The sequence below is a fragment of the Arachis ipaensis genome, chromosome B04 (assembly GCF_000816755.2).
Source record: "Arachis ipaensis cultivar K30076 chromosome B04, Araip1.1, whole genome shotgun sequence".
Classification (NCBI taxonomy): domain Eukaryota; kingdom Viridiplantae; phylum Streptophyta; class Magnoliopsida; order Fabales; family Fabaceae; genus Arachis; species Arachis ipaensis.
In genome coordinates, this window is record NC_029788.2 from 1,805,902 (window position 1) to 1,823,589 (window position 17,688).

At 35.4% G+C, this 17,688-nt stretch overlaps 1 protein-coding gene across 1 annotated transcript; it reads right to left on the reverse strand.

Moving 5' to 3' along the window:
* Window positions 192-12,112, reverse strand: LOC107638287 (serine/threonine-protein kinase TIO). The gene is made up of 21 exons (XM_021120380.1): window positions 12,036-12,112; window positions 11,761-11,768; window positions 11,060-11,134; window positions 10,800-10,874; window positions 10,574-10,666; window positions 9,956-10,019; window positions 9,769-9,853; window positions 9,042-9,114; window positions 8,887-8,955; window positions 8,710-8,790; window positions 8,549-8,618; window positions 8,043-8,195; window positions 6,360-6,498; window positions 5,955-6,126; window positions 5,234-5,332; window positions 3,931-4,458; window positions 2,678-3,835; window positions 2,325-2,558; window positions 1,724-1,867; window positions 1,457-1,537; window positions 192-628 (listed from the first exon to the last, which is right to left on the reverse strand). Exons 3-21 carry the CDS (start codon window positions 11,123-11,125, stop codon window positions 395-397), a joined length of 3,618 nt encoding a protein of 1,205 aa, XP_020976039.1. The 5' UTR covers window positions 11,126-11,134; window positions 11,761-11,768; window positions 12,036-12,112; the 3' UTR covers window positions 192-394.

Genomic DNA, 17,688 nt, shown 5'->3' on the forward strand with positions numbered 1-17,688 from the left:
CAGATTAAAAACCGTATGAGACATTTTACACATAAAATTATGAATGATAAATGCATCAAGATGCTAATCATTTTAATGAAAATAGTAGACATAGTAGCACTTGAATGCAGACCAATAAAACTCATTTCTTAATACTTTTTTTTGAAAGAAATGGCGCATGGGATAGGAATTGAAATTCAGAATTCCATGCTCAATTCTAGATGCCAGAAATGGAATTAAAAATTGGAATTTGCAAATGCATCTTATTGGAGTTTTTTATACCATTGTTTACAAAAAATATACACACACAGAGTTTATTTTCTCAAGCCCCAAAAAGAGAAAACTACTTTATTTTCTGTGGTGCATTTCCAGGTTTTATGAATTAAGCCAAAGATGAATCGCTCCTTAATTCATATCACAAAAATTTAGAAACAGTAATAAACTGCAGCAAGAACTTCACCTGAATCGCTCCTTTGGACACTATTTCTTCACAAAGCTTGTCAGAGTGTCGAACCAAATTGCTGAGTGCACCTGCTGCATTTACCTTAGTCTTGTCGTCCTCTGCCATCTGCAGTACATTAGCCAACTGAGGAATAGATCTTCTCAGCTCTTCATACAATGTATCATCGTGGTAAGCCGCATTTCCAATCTGTTTTCAGGTTGCAGAAAGCAAATCAAAAGGAATGTTAAAAAAAAAAAAAATTGTGCACCAAATTTTGGTAAGAAACATGGAAAGATTTGAAATCTGCTCTAAAAACAAGTATAATTTTATGCCACGAACAACTGTTTCAAATTGATTTTATTGACAGGAACTATTAAATATCTGAAATGGAAATAGGTAAAGATAAATTCAAACAAAAAATATACTCTTTTATGGCAAAAAATCATTGATTTCTTAGGAGTGTCAACCATTAACGCCTCGAATGGGAAGAAGATATAAAAGTATTATCTTTTATAAATGTTCAAACTCTTAGTTTAGAAAATTTAGATTTTTGTTTTTTGCAAGTGATCATTATTAACAAATTCATATTGGCTATTGCTTTAAGTCATATGATTCCAAAGTTTTGATAAATTTGTGCAAATTTATTATATTCATTAATTTTATGAATTATATGAATAATGTTAAAACCTATTTTAAACATTTAAGATTTAATTATTTTAAAACAAAATATGTTAAATTACAAACACAATTAAGATATTATGTAACTTTAACAAAAATAATCATCTATTAACATCAACATAATCCACATTCTACAAATGGCTTAACTAAAATAGACTTCACATTATTACCACGATCTACAATCAGCTTAACACAATCTACGATTGGTTGGCACATACCACAGATCTACGTCTACTTATATTGTAAATTTTATTTATGTAGCACAAGATTATTGTAAGTCAAAATACTTCACCTCAAATAAAATAAATGCTAAAAACATGAGCATTATAACTGCTGGAGATATTGATAAAAACTTACTGCAAAGCAAGCAAACTTTCGTGTCCTTTTGTCAGGATCAGAGCACCTATCGATCAGGAGGCCAACAATTTGGTGCCTTGCCTAGAAATTCCAATTCAATATATTATCTGGAAAAGTACTATTCTTATGATAACAAATTCTGAAATTTGTGTTGATCAAACAGAATAATATTACTTTCTCTGTTTGGATAGAAACAAGTTTTTCTTGTGTGTCCATTATGACTACAGAAAAACCAATACTATATTACTTATTATTCATGATACTTACAAATGAACTGTAAAAATAGGCGCTATGACGACACATATTTCCAAGAGCACAACAAGCTTTGGCACGGAAATTGGGATCTTCATGTGAAAGAAAATCTTTTAAGAACTCCAAAATAGAAGCACCTTGGATACACTCATAGAATCGCTGGACACCACAAAGAGAAAGCAATAATAAATTTGTGAAGTATCAACGAGGGACATCCTAAAGCAATTAAGCAAAGAGAGATGAATAGACTATACACATCAAAAATAAAAAGCATAACCTGAGACATTGAATAGGGAGAACAAAAAGTCTTTCTTCAAAAGTATAGCGAAACCCAAGTAGCCTCTCACACTAAACCAAATTTTGGATAACAAAAAAATACTTAAGAAATATATCCTGATTACAATTGAGAACGACAAATTAGAGGCAACAAAAATAAAACTTCTCATAGTTTCCTTACAAATTCAATAGCATGCAATCATATATCTATATCTTTCACTTTTTCTGTACTTAACTACATATACTTTGCCATACAATAAACCAAATAAAAACAAGGCACAAGGGACCAGACTTGGCATTTTGTAGTTGATAAAAGAACTTATAAGGAACAAAAACTAACCTTGTCCATGCGAGCAAGATCAGAAACTATCATTAGTGTGTCCAGTGTAACTTCTTTTGGGCCTGAACAATCAAATAACCTTCTCATCCTGTTTGGTTCCAAAAGTCCTTTACTCACAAGTTGAATTGCTAAAGGCCGGTGGAATACCATTTTGGCAAGGAAGGCAACAGGTCTGCCCAAGTCAGCCAACTCCATATGATCTAGGCATCGAAGGATAATAACAGGCACACCCACCTGAAAATTTAAAAGCAGTTAATATTTTCCAAGCATTTGACTAGAAATGAATATCTATTACTTCAAACAGTCACTAAAAGAAATTCAGCTTATGAGTTAAAGTATTAAGATAAATTTACATCCACAAGGATCTTAATGTATTTGTTCATGTCTTCTTGTATGGCCTTAACCATATCCTTGTCCTCCAAGCAGACTCTCTGACCAGGTGAACCAATGTTGAGTAGAAACCCACTGTTCACAGAAGCAGTGGCTGATGATGGCAGGCCAGGGGCATTTTGCAGCACAACAAAAGGAAATGCTAAGAGATCTACTACTGCATTTATTAGTTCTCTTACTCCTGCTCGTCCTCCACCAGGTCCAATCCAGCCTTTTACTAACTTAATATGAACATCACATATCAAGCTGGTGATGAGCTTAATGTGTTCAGTTCTAATTAAAATATGGCGAAAAGTCAAAGCACTGCCTGAAAGACAGTGAGAGATCGAAGAAATAGTCCATACAACCCCAACTGGAGATAATCCAACTCTATCATTCAGGCACTCATTTCCATGTGCCTCATTTAAAACATCATTGCCTAATAAGCCAATAAGAAGAAGAGGGATACCACTTGCACAAAACTGCTGAACAGCTAATGGTCCTCCCCATTTCAGTCTGGAATCTAATAGACCAACAAATCCATCTCTTACCCCTTGCCAATATGAAAGCTTCCCACTTAGGTAGTCAGGATCCAATTCATTGTCATTCTTTTTGCAAGAAGAAATTTTAAGATGGTCACACAGAGCAAAAGTTCGAGGGATTAAAGGCATAGCAATGTCAGCTATTTGAGACTCAACTGAAGCCCCAGATTCAAGAAATAAAATGGACGCCAGAGCCAAAAATGCTGATGCAGTTTGAGAAGCTTTTGCCTTGTCATCTGAAGACATATGATGGGCTAGACATGATAGTCTAGCAAACTGCTTCTTATGTGAGGTAGTCAGCATAAAAATTGCTGAATTTCGTCCAGTTGACTTTAAGCATTGTGCAATTATTGCAAGAGTGAGACATGAATGACGAACCAAAGCAGAGGGATATGATAATTTGCACTGAATATTATTCGGTTCCCCACTCTGTGCATCTTTGTTAGCAGAGTTAATACATAATGACAAAACAGAGAATATCTCTGAAATAATAGTACCATCACCACCACCACTAACAAGAGTAGTCACCGGAAGGGTAGTAGGTAGACCACAAAGGAGAGCTGCAACAGTACCGCTGTGTATGCAGCACCTTGACAAAAGCTGAGAAAAAAAGCAATACAAAAATTAATTACTGTTGACCTATTATCTACAATTGCCATTTGCAAATAAGTTCTATCAGAACATGCACAAAGTACCTGGAGACTACAATTCATGGCAAACTCAATACGCTGGTGAAAACAATAGTAAACAGCAACTTGTACAGCTTTAGATCTCAAGTATGCTCTCGTTACTGCATCAACAATTTGGGCGGTATCTGTAACAGCCAAGGGACTTCGCCCATGATCCATAATTTGCTTCCTATTCAACGAATGATTCCACAAAGCGTTTATGGGAAACAAAGGGGAACTCTTTTTCATAAAGTATATATCCAGTGCATTAATAAAAGACCAGACAGCCCTGCATGCTTCAGTAGCAGCCCGTAGCATATTCGAAGAGCCTGAGATGAGACTCGAACCTGAAGTGGCTAAGCACAGACACAAATTGTCTACTAGACCAGATGTTTTAGCATGTTCTAAGACTCTACCAACAGTTTCATTATGTGTATCTGGATCCAAAATTTGAGATGATCTAAGCACCTTAACAACTCTAGATAGCATGACTGTAATGCACGCACTAGACTCAGACAGTACCCTTCCAGATGCTTCACTGCTTGAAGTTACAATCTGCAAAATATATTAATCACTGACATTATAGTAAGAAGGGAAAGAACAGACCATTACAGGATCTTTCCATCTAGCTTAATTCCATTTTCTTCTTTTATTCCAATTTAGGTCATTAGCATTGAATGAGGAAACATACATAAAATACTCCAGTTAGGTGAGGTTAAGTGGTTAGCTGTGTATTAGAATACCATAAAAATAAAAATATCCCACAGTATCCTACTGCACCGTATAAGTTTCCATATATCTAATTCTATTTGTTGCCTTCTTTAATTTTACGAATTGTTTAGGTACATAAAATTACAGGTGGGAAATACAAGGAATCCTTCTAAACCAAAACTAATGAAAAAATGAGAGAAAATAAAGGAAAAAGCAAATGATGCAAAGTAATACACATTCCTCAGCATCCCATATAGTGAAACATTTAAAAGAAAACCAGAAACTTTGATCATAAAACAAAATGAATTGAGAGTGTCACTCAAGGCAAAGATATTATATTATAGCATAGATTGCAAATTGCCATTAAAGTTTACCCTTTTTTCTTCTTTTGGGTTGAATCATGTAATGAGGATTAGGAGTTTCAAATCAACATAAAATCAGGGCTAATATTTTGTCTATTCAGTCACGGAACAGTACATCAAATCAATATCAGCTTCACGTTATTCATTAATTAAGGATATCTTAGTTCTCCCTGACCTGAAGCCCACAATTTAAACTTTGGAAAGAAGATTAAAATCTAATGTGAATTTACTACATAGAACTGGTACAACCAGACTACCTGAGAATAAATTTCAACAATTGCAACCCAGTGCCTGAAGTAAGAACTTGAAGTGCAAGCCCCATAGTTTTCTAGCAAAACTTTTGTGATGGAGAAACCCTGCAAAATGTAAGACATTTGTAGTTTAACTAGCAACTTAAGTGAAGAAAACAGATTAACATCAAACCATGCACCAAACAACGGTGAATTAATAATAAAGGAACTTCATGTTTAATGTACTTACAAAGCTTCAAACACGTAACAAACAAAAATTCTAACACCAATTAAATGGGAACATTTGTGGACGGCAACTAATATTCTTGGTAAGTGCCCATGATACTTCTGTACTAAATAGAGTAGGAAACAGATACTCCCTTACAAGTCCAACTAAGTTGGCCCAATAAGTAATAACTAATTGTTCCAAATGAAAATCACTCACACATAGGGCTGGAAGCGAGTCAATCCGACTCGTGAACTTGCTCGAGCTCGACTTATTAACAGTTCAATAAGCTGAACTCATGAGCTTGTGAGCCAAGCTTGAGTCTGGATTTGAGCTTATATATTAAATGAGCCTAGCCTGACCTTGAGTAAGCTCATTTTGTTGGCTCATGAGTTGACTCGAACAACCATGTCAAACAACCATTTGTGGTGATCCAAGGAGTTTTTTAAATAGTTTGTAAGATATAAAGGAAACAGTCATAATTGTGAAAGAAATGGATAGATAAAGTGCTTCAATGCATACCTTTGCTATCAAGTCTACAAGTTCAGAGGATTTCACGCTTAGAACAGACCCAATGAATAGAAGAATTTCAGTTATAAGTTCATCCATTTTCCCACTAAGACTTAGCACACCAGCCGCAACAAGATTTGAAACAATCCTTAGTGATTGGTTTGCCTCAATGAGTACTTGATCACTATAATTCAAAACAATAAGTTAGATTTCAAGATGGAATATGTATGCAAAAGTTGAAAACCAAGAGATAGGACTATATCCATCACATTTCTATATACCATGACATTTCACAGATATGGATCCACATTTCAGTTTAACAAATTATTCCAGACATTAAAGCCAAATCAGTATTTAATAAGACTCATGATGATTCATGAAATGCATAGTAGCTGTAAACATGCAATGTGTATTTACCTGCAAATATTTTGAGATCCATTTGACCACTTTTTAAGTGGTAGAAGAATATGCCCCAAAGCTTCACTATCTTGACCAATTATTTTTGCACCTTTGACTGTTCGAGAGTTATTTTCAAGTTGATCCAATCTTTGGCAACCTACACAAAAGTACATATTCTCAATCACAGATTAGAGGTGTCAACACAAAATCAAAAATATCAATTTCTACATTCATAGTGGACAATCCATTTCCCCAAAAACATAGAACAAACTGTAATTTGAATTCATTGTCTAAAGATGTCCGCATAAAGAGTAAGAAAATTCTTAAAAGCATAAAGCGGGTATATGGTTGCCTACAGTCGGAAAAAAGATGCAACAAGGATGATCTACCACTAGGGCAGCTGACTGGTATTTATTCACAAGTTATTCTCTCATTAATGAGTCATCTATATTTGCAATAAGTTGCACATGATCACAGTCAAGAACTTGTAGAAAGAAGGCTTTTCCAATCAGGATAGAATCAGTAATGGCAACAGATATATGTATCTATAAGTTCTCAGTCTAATTAACCACCTAGGCCTTAGGGTAATATGCCAGGATGATCTCCTCTCAAAGTCTGGCAAAGTCCATTTCACTTTCCAGCATATGTGGCATTCAACCCGCTCCATGACAATAATGCATACATGTTACCCCTCCTGACATGATATGGGGGCATACGAAACCACAATTATATGAACAAAATGCATAATAGATGGAGAAAAGCTGTATGCCTCAAATTTTTAAAAAGAATAAAAATAAAAATAAAAGGATGTAATAAAAATAAATTCCTGTTAGGGTACTCTTGTACGCTGAAGCTGTGTTTTATCAAAAAGGTAGAAGCTTATACTTAAGTATTTTTATCTGAAAAGCTGTTATCTGTAGTGGTTGTGCTATTTGTTATTTCCAAATTGGCCTCGAGTATCAAATATTAAAATTTTAAGTTACTCATACTGGATAAATTCAAAAGAACGTGAATAATAAATGTATTGAAAGCTTAACTGTTTTAGTTTTCTAATAATAACTTTCTACTAGAATTTATCTACTCTCTCTTCTATTCTTCCTTCTACTCTCTCTTCCATAATTCTATATTTCCTTTCTTATACTCTTATTATTCTGCTGTTATTGCCTAAACATAATATTTGTGGTACCAAACTCTTACACTATAGGAATAGATCAAGTGCATTCAAAATTTTCAATATATACTGTGATGTTTTTGTTACAGTGTATAGAAGTAGCACTTTAACACATTTTTTGGTGTTGAAGAGTAATTAAACCTTTTTATTTGTGTTCACAAACAAATGATTTGATTATATCTTTAGAGTTCCTACATCTTCCTAAACTTTAACTTTTAGGCTACTCTCCCATTAATTTATCTTCTTTGCCCAAACAAATGTAGGTCTTTTCCACATATGATCATAAGTTATCATCTGATCGTCCATTAACAATGAGCATTATCCCAATTTTATTATGTATAATATCACCTAATCAGCTAATTCTGTGGTAAATCAATATGATTTACACACACAAAAAAAGGCATCTCAACCAAAAGGAATTTCAAAGTAAAATTAAACCTGAGTTTGTGAAAGATTACAAAACAATGGTAGTCACAAGAGGCAAAGAAATAGTTTCATAGAATAAACAGTGTATGAAATCAAAAAATTACCTGACTCTATTATAGCAGATTGATTTGAGATTCCAGGGGACTCATCAGGAACTAATGAATTCTCCTTGTCTGGTTTAGGGCTCTTTAACAGAGCTTTATTCTCAAGTGGAGAAGAATTATGCTCCAACAAACCAGACTTGGGATAGTTACAACCTGTGACAAATTAAACTAATAAGGAAGCAAAATAAATAGATAATTAAATAAAGGGAAAAATAAGTGAAGGCTAATGTAGTAGATACTTTGGTAATACACACTACCAGTTTATATTACATTATTTTAACATATAATTTTGACTCGAAAAAATATGCGGTTTCTTATGTAAATTGTAATTAAGAGTGGATTTCAGTTTTAGCAAGTGAAATATTGATGTATGACATTTAAATTAAAACATCCAACACCTATATACCAAAATCTAATTTATTTGTGAACTCAGTTGAAAAACCATTTCTTGTGCACTAATTAGTAAAGTGTCCACAATCAACTAACAGTTTAATTAGAAGCTTGACCTGTTGAATTTTGAATGGTCCTCCTTGCAGCATCACAGTCCCCAGGTGAGCCGGTAATCTCACACAATGCCTAAGACAAGTTCAGTGAATATTTTACTAAATTAACAAGGAACAACTTGCCCACTATGGAAATACCACTGAAATAAAGATGAATTAGGTACCCTGTCTTCAAGTTCATCAGAAGTCTCTTTAACAAATGGGTGTTCAAGAAGTGCAGGCCAAGTTAAACGACTTTCAGGTGCCTGCTCAGAATAATATTAGAAATCAAAGAATTTGTATGTTATTTTATGTATGTATATATATATACAGTGGATGAGGAATATTCACAAGTTAGCTACCTTGTTTAGCAGGCCCTTCAAAAAGCTTTTGAAACTGGGACTCATGCTCTCTGGATATTTAACTGGATCCTGGATTATTGAATGAGCAATTAATCCACATTTAATACAGCATACAAGAAATTGCATAACAAATTTAAAGTATTAGAGAAATGTACCTTGACAATGTGTCTGATGAGAGCATACACAGAATTTGTGTAAAAAGGAGGTTGGCCAACATACAACTCATATCTGTTAGACACACAAAATACTGGCTTCAGCTTAAGGTGAATAGAACGATAAGGATTGGAAATTGCTGCTCAACAATACAGGTTATCATAACCCACCTTTTTACATGCTGAAAAGAGACTTAAAAAAGCTCAAAGAGAAATGTCACACTTTGAAAAAGGGAAAGTAAAACTGAACAAGAATTGCTAGATTGAAGCTAGAAATTTCTTCAAAATTAGAAATTAGAAAAATAGAAACATATGACAACTAGAAAGGACAAAAAAGATAATACAAAATATCCCTCTTGCTCAAACGAACAAGAAGAGAACTGACTACTTAAAATGAGTAATTTTGGTGAATCCATTGGCTATTTTGATGAGTATTTTCTAACAAATAGGTAATCAACTGGGCTAGCAAAAGAATGGCAAAAGATAAAAGAATAACATGGACAAATGCATGGCAACCTTTTTCTCTGTTTTAACTTTTAAGGATTGTGGATTTAATTTCCTGTGATTATATCTTACAAAATAAAAATGACCAACTTAAATCATGCAGAGATATCTAACCTAATATCAAATATTATGTCAGATACTCAGATTCAAATGTAGCAAAAAATCTACACAAAGTAAAGAATAATTAAATATGAAGTCTATTGTTTGCACCAGATCTTTAACTTACAATATAACACCGAGAGACCATAAATCAACAGTGTGGGTGTAAGGTTGTTCCCGTACAAGCTCTGGAGCCATGTATAGAGGAGTTCCTGTAACACTAAAACTGTTAAAAAAAACATGTAGATAGTACTGCAATCACTTTCTAGAACAAACAGCTATTTAACAACATAATCAGCTCTCATAAACCAAACCTTTTATGGATCGCAAGACAACTGTATTTGTGGACATTGCTCGTGCAAAACCAAAATCGCATAGCTATCACAGATTCATGAGAAAAAGACAAATTAGGTTTGAGCCAACTGTACTTAATTATAGAAAATGAAGCCATAACATCAGAAGGTCAGAATAACAAATAGGTTAAATTCTAAGCAACTCCCTCTGTTTCAACCATTTTCAATTTTCATATATAAGTTCATTTTAGATCACATCAACCGACCCACCCCCACCCCAGCTGCCTTAAGAGAGAGAACTTCTAAGACTAAAATTAGACCACTTACAGGATTATGAGACATTAAATAAAACAGAATCTAACATGTTTTCAATAACCTGAACTTAGGGGTGTTTTAAGTTTTACATGTTAAACTTCATGTAAAAGTTGAAAATGGCTAAAACAAGAAGGTGGCTACTTGAAGGTTACCAAATATATGCAGTCTATAAACAGTGTATGTTGCAGTTTTGTACTTATCAGAAAGATGAAAAATTCCATTTAATACTGCGCAAATTCTGCTGTAACAGGCAAGATGAAGATCATGATTAAATTCTGACTTGTGTTTCATCACAGGAACAAACATACAATCAGTCAAACCAACCTTGACAACAGATCCAGCACCAATGAGAATATTCTGCGGCTTCATATCACGATGGATGATTCGGTTGGAATGCAAATAATGTAACGCTTTTACCTGCATAATCCAACCAAAAAACGTAATGCGGTTATTGGTCTTGTGAACCAAAACTCTTCATCCGGAAATCAATAAAAATAAGGAAAGCAAGCAAGAAAGAAAGAAATAAAAAAAATAAATATACAGAAAATACCAGTTGTTTTGCAATTGCTTGAACTTGTTCTTCAGGAAGGCACTTATCATCCTCAAGAATCTCAAATAGCTCTCCCTGTAGTATAAAAAAACATAATCAGAATGACAATTTTCTAATCAATCATATTGGCTGGTTCCATTATTCAAGATTTCAAGCGTCGTCATTTTTGAAAGGATAACATTAAAAGATATAATAATACTTCAGGTCCAGCGCTAGTTAAACATTGAACTGCAAACATGAGAGAAAATACAGATGCTTACTTGAGCAAATTCTGTGACAACACAAAACTCTTGTGGACTTTCAAATGAAATGCACAGTATATACATTACTCAACTGAGTCTACATAATCATTGAGCAGAAACTGATATTAACTGCTATCAGATTCATGCATGCAACACATGCATCACATTTTACATTTATGGCTTGTTTGGATAATGCCACTAGGACTTCTTTTTAGCTTTGAGGAAATCAGAGTTTTGCTCTAGTTGGCCTTTTAGCTTTTAAAGAGTGTCGTTATACCGAATTGCAAAATAAACAAAACTGGCAGTAGACAAAACAGGAACAAGAGCTTATGAGGATGCTTGCCAGTCTTTGGATACCAAAAAAGAGGAAAGAGACATTGACAGGATAACATCTTTGGAATATTAAAATGAGAAGTTAGATTTAAACATTTTATACTTTCTCTCATGGAAAAACACATAACATTTGACATGATTAATGCCATCCCAATATGTGAAATTATTTTATCTTTTATTTATCAGAGTGGATGGAACAACAGTAATGAATAGCTTCTCTACTCTCATTCAACATGCTTGCTGCATAAGTTCACTCTTTCTGGCATAATATATAAGTAAATAGTAAATTAACATATTAATAGGAACTATATTTTTAACAATTAAATATATATAATAGTAAAGTAATAAGAATATATGTGAAGCTAGTTAAAATAATAAATGTTTTATTCTTAAGAATTCTTACATTCAAACAATAGCAAAATTTGTTTTAACGAATATATTAGAAGGATATATTTTAAAGGGGATAAAAGAAAAAAAAAGTTGTCCACGCAATCACACTCCAAATTCTCTTTGATCCAATTACTTTCGATATTCATCGTACTATACAGTGAATCAAAAAAAATTCAAATAACGAAGAACCATAAAGCCTAGTTGCATCCAACCTCAAATTACTGCCGAAACTTGAATACCTTCAACATGAGTAGAAATTAGGGTACAAATTACCTCGATTTCTTGCCTGAGGTTGTGGATATCATTTTCGGTTTTACCGTGCTTCATTATGAACTTCATCGCAACAGTCTAGTTCACCAAGAAACCAACCGGAGAATTAGAGATGAAAAGAAGAGGGAAACCTTCTTTTTCTGTGAGATGAAGAAGAGAAATGGGAAGAGAGAATACCTGACCGGAATGTTTGCGCCTCCCTTTATAGACTTTCCCGAAGGAACCCTCGCCGACGAGCTCGATGACGTGGTAGTTCTCGACGGTCATTGTTGAATTTGAATTTCGCCGAACCGAGTTTCAGCAGAGCGTGGATGAACAGAAAGGAAAAAATTTGAAAACGTTGCTGACCGTTGAGGGAAGAGAAGGAAGAGAGCAGAGCTAGTGGAGCAGAAGCAGAGGAGGGCAAGGGTCGAGAGGAGGCGACGGCGGAGCAGAAGCACAAGCACCAGAGAGGTGGCGGAGGCGTTAAGCACCAGATCGCAGTTTCTACTTCCTTTAAGTTCCCGTTTGGTTGTGGCTATTTTTTAATGAATTCTCTTTTAAATAAAATTTGTACGAGAGATATGAAAACGTTGATAATAGCTGAGCGGGAAAAGTCGATTTGAAATTTGAAAAAAAATAAATAAATACACATTTCATCCCAATAGATTTTTCTTAAAATTATGTTACAAAAAGATTTTTAACAGATATTATCTTGAATGATTTTTTTTTTTTGGTGACTATCTTGAATGATTTAAATGCGATAAAAATAGTTAATAAATATTATATTTTTTATAAATGACCAAAAACTTTTGTATTTAGTAAACAACTTATTTATTTGCTTTGAATAAAATGAATACTAAATATTTAGTCTAGATATTCACGTATATTCTAAGCAAAATAAATTAGCCAGACACTCTTTACTCTTGATCGAAGAGATACTATTAAAATAAAGAGCTTTTGATTTGTTGAAATTAACTTTTAGAGTGAAGTATCAACCCGACCCCTGTCCATTTTCAAGAATAACAACGCGACCCCTCAAAATAAAATCGATCCAGTTCGGTTTCTGTCCCCGATTTTCGTCACACAAGGCGGTCCCCATGCGTTTTTCTCCGCCGAGACATGACGAAAAACGCTGAGCTGGCTCGTTCGGTGCGTGACCTGTCATATGAGGTGGATGATGTGTTCAGTCAGTGTTGAGATGGACAGGGGCTAATTTGTCCTACCCAGTCACCATATAAACGACGTCGTTTGAGTGGGAAGCAAAGTTTCAGTTGCTTTTGAAAAGGTGGGTTTCCATGAAACCCCTTCCCCTAGCCTTCACATTTAGAAGAAAACCCTAACAGAGCCATGAGCAGCAGCAACGAACCACCGTCGAGTTCTATTGGTGGGAGTGGAAGAGAAGTTTTTAAAGATGAAGGCAGAAGTCCTATAAGTGTATCTGTAGGAAGTGTTGTTGCACCGAATAAGAAGAAGAAGTTCATTGCTCCACGATGTCGGTGTGGGACGCATGCTATTTTGTTTCTCTCTTCAACAGAGCTGAACCCTAACCGGTTATTTTTTGGATGTCCACACTTCAAGGTAATCTGAAATTTAATTTAAGTTTCGTTGATTTTAACTCGATGTGACATCTTTTGAGCTGTGGGTATATTCTATAGAGCACAAAATTGCATTGTAAATTTTTTACATGGTTGGATGATTATGTTGCATCGTTTGAAGAGTTTCCCAGGAATTCTCCTGATATAGAGGGTTGGACGCGAGATCAAAGTCAGATTCCTGATACTGCTGGTGTTGATGCTGGAAAACTAAGGGAACTAGATGCTAGAGTTAGTGGATTAGAATTGGAAGCTAAAAATTGTAATGCTAATAGTGGTTCTAGCGGCGTTAGTGTTAAAGCTTTGGTTATTGCTTTTGTAATTGTAATTGTGATCTCCAAATTTTTTTAAGGCATATGAGTAGCAGGAACCTTCTGTGATACTAGGTTCAAAGTGTGTCTTATTTTTTAGAAGTGTATGTTGTTTACATTGTAAGTTGTATTACTCTAGAACTATGTATGTTGTTTCAGATGAGAATATGATTTGATCCAAGAAAAAGGGTCTGTTACTACTTTGATAAATTCTGGCAGCATGTAGTCATACAGATTTCTTACTAAAAAATGTTGGATAAACAAACCCAAAAGATGCCTTATATAAAACATGTACACAAAACAACCAATCATGTCCTTGTTCAGCATGAGAAAGGGACAACTTATAGCCCTCTAACAACAAAAAAAAGGCCAACATGTAGCCTTGAACTAAAGTGTTTCTTAAAATTGTCAAGTTTCAAACTGACTTAAACATCTTCCACATCAGTCTAGTAGAGTTTCAAAATGACTTAAACATGCATACAAACACTTAAAAGCTTCCAAAATATTTTCTAGATTTGTAAACACTGACACTTAAACTAATAACAAAAGGAGTCATTCTTATCATCTATGTTAACAGCAACATATCAGATATCAAGTCTTCCTCGGAGGTATAAACCCAGGGGTAGGAATGAACTTAAAAAGCCTTGCTGCAGTCCCAGAACTTGCTGCAGCCATGGTCTCAGCAGAAAGAGCACTTTGTTGAAAGGGAACATTAGCAGTTGTTGTCCTCGGGTTCACAGCCTAACCGGTTGGAACACATGGTCTAAGACCTGATGCTGCTTGAACTGATGGTGGAGTAGGTTGTCCAAATGAAGGTGGAGCCGAGATAGGAGCAGTTGGGGGCCTAACAACAAGGTGCTTTCTTCTCTGGGCATAACTGAGGTTGGGGGTGGAGCAGGGTTATGGGGGTGGTTGATTCAGGTTCATAGCCTCTCTTGCAACCTGTAACAAAAATTTAATGAGTATAAAATAAACAAACAGCTTAAAATAACATTGACCAATGACTATACCTCATCTGCCTGGGGTGCATTTTGTGAAAGGGGAATTTCTTCTCCCTGTTCTTGTTGGTCATAATTACCCTTCTTATGCATTGTCTTTGGAAGTTTCTTCTTGTTCTTCTTTGCCTTTGTCTATCACAATAGTATAAACATGTTAGTGTAAAGAGAGTCTAATCTGTCATCTAAACAACAATAAGGATAAGGAGTAGGTTAAAAGATATTACCAGTGGATCCATAGGTGGGGAAGGTTGTACAGTATAACTGTTTAGATTGACATTAGGTCCTACATCCTAATCATTTAAACAACCAATAGTGAGACACATAAACCCCTCACAATATTTAAATAAGACACCTAAACCCCCCACAATTTTTAAATGAGACACTTAAACCCTTAACAATTAATATGGTGTTCCAAATCGAACCCTAATTACCTGTCCTCTGTTCTGGTTTGGGTTAAAGGGTATAATCTGCTGCCCCTTCCCCTTACCAACTCTTCTCTTCTTCTTTGTCATTGGCTACCAGTTTGGATCCTTTGGGTCATTCTTACAGGTCTTGTAGTAATGCCCAAGCTGTCCACACTTGCTGCACGTCACTTCAAAGATTTTCTTGGCTTTAGTGGCCTGCATCTCAGGTTCTACAGGATCTACCTTCCTCTTCATCTTGGAGCGATGAGCTGGTCTCTTGATGTTGGGTGGTTCCGTCCTTGGAGCATCACATGGGGTCCTTGGAACCCTTTTCTTCCTCTTGTTTTCTTCTTCACTACCACTGTCATCTGTCTCAAATCCAGGGGGAGGAGGCTTGTAAGGCTCATCCTCTGTTGTCTCATATCCATCATCAGTTGATGACGATGATGATGATGAATCCAACACAACAGTCTCCTCAGCCACATCTTCTTCAACTACATCAGGCATGTCCACATCGTGTTCAAAGTAGATGTATAGCTCATCAGTTTCCCTGTACCTCAACTTACCCTCCCTCATCTGATTAATTTCTACATCTCCTTTAATTACATGGAGTCCAGCTTCCATATTCGGTTCTCCCATATCAAGCCAGAACATCTGTTTATACTTCCGGTAACCCAATTCTTTAAATAATTCAACCAAGTCAAAAATAATGTACGTAATCCAAGTTTAAGGGGGGAATCTCTTCACTTTACCATCCAAGTAGCAGAGATCACCTTCAGAGTTTCTGACAAATCTCCCCCTATAGTGGAACACAGGAATGACCATATACTCAGACATCTGCAATCAGTTTATTCAAGCTTTAATAAAATCTCCCTAATAATAAACATGCTTAAACAAGAATGACCGCCACTATATTATTTAATTTTTTCGAAAATGCACAAAGTTCAGGGGGGTTATTTCAATTTTTCCATGACTAGGACCACAAAGGGTTGCAGACAACAATGGTTCCTTGTCAGAAGCAGAATCAATTTGGGGGGACCACACAACGCACAAGGGACAAATGCTTCATATAAAAATCACTAACCTGAACTGTCTGCAGCGTCCTGACACGATTCCGTCCAGCTCCGTCAATAGCACCACCAAACCGCCGTGAACTATGATGTCGTCAACACTGTAAGCAGCAACGTCAGTGCTTCCCTCCACCAACACAGCGTCCACAATGGTCTCGAGAAGTGAAGAAGCTTTTGACCTAGGGTTTTCTTGTAAATGTCAAGGTTGGGGGAAGGGGTTTTATGGAAACCCACCTTTTCAAAAGCAATGGAAACGTTGCTTCCCACTCAAACGACGTCGTTTATATGGTGAGTGGGTAGGACAAATTAGCCCTTGTCCATCTCAATTTTTCCATCTCAGCACTGACTGAACACGTCATCTGCCTCATATGACAGGTCACGCACTGAACGAGCCAGCTCAGGGTTTTTCGTCAAGTCTCACCGGAGAAAAACGCATGGGGACCGCCTTGTGTGACGGAAATCGAGGACAGGGACCGAACTGGATCGATTTTATTTTGAGGGGTCGCGTTGTCATTCTTGAAAATGGACAGGGGCCAGGTTGGTACTTTACTCTAACTTTTATACTTGAGGTTTTGAAGACCATCTCACCTTGGTTTTTTTCTGCTTTAAAAAATAACAGTCAATCATCGGCAAATATTAAATGAGACATTAGAAGTCCACCTTAGAAATAGTCACTGATTTTCATTCACCAATAGAGATCTTATGTGAAATTAAACAAATTAGTCTTTATATTCATAGAACAAGGAGATAGAGAGACATGATTACTCCTTTCTAAGTTTCTGGTGGGCATAAAGACTTCTAACTTACTACCATTTCACAAGACAGATAGAGAATAAGAGCGAACACAGTTTATAATAGGATGGAATATGTTTAGAGAAAACCTGAAGTAGCAAACAGTGTGGTACAGAAACTTTCAGATAACTTTGTCATATGTCTTCTCTAAATTAATCTTAACACTTTGTTTTTGGATATAGAAAAGTAAATAGAAAGAAAAAAAATGAGAGCAAAGAAAATAAAAAGAAAACTGGAGTTATTTAGGTGTTATTTGGATAAAGAAAAAATAAATAAAAAAAATTTATTTTGATAAAAAAATAAGAAAAAAGAAAATCATAATAGTATAAAATTACGTTAATATCTTTACAGTAAAATAAAGCTCCAGAGGAGAAGAAGGGAGAAGTGGAGCACACCCCTCCAAAGCGTGCAGACAACCCATTCCCAGACTCTCTTGACACTTATCCTACATTGCCAAAGGCTCTTGAGTACAAGCCTAAAATGCCATATCCTCAGAGACTTCAAA

Bases quoted from the DNA above. Each gene is read 5' to 3' on its own strand.
- LOC107638287 (XM_021120380.1), bottom strand. From the start codon at position 11,125: ATGTATATACTGTGCATTTCATTTGAAAGTCCACAAGAGTTTTGTGTT. The intron at 9,115-9,768 runs GTAAGTTAAAGA...TGTGTCTAACAG, and splicing joins TGGTCTCTCGGTGTTATATT to ATATGAGTTGTATGTTGGCC. The intron at 8,619-8,709 runs GTACCTAATTCA...AACTTGTCTTAG, and splicing joins CTGATGAACTTGAAGACAGG to GCATTGTGTGAGATTACCGG.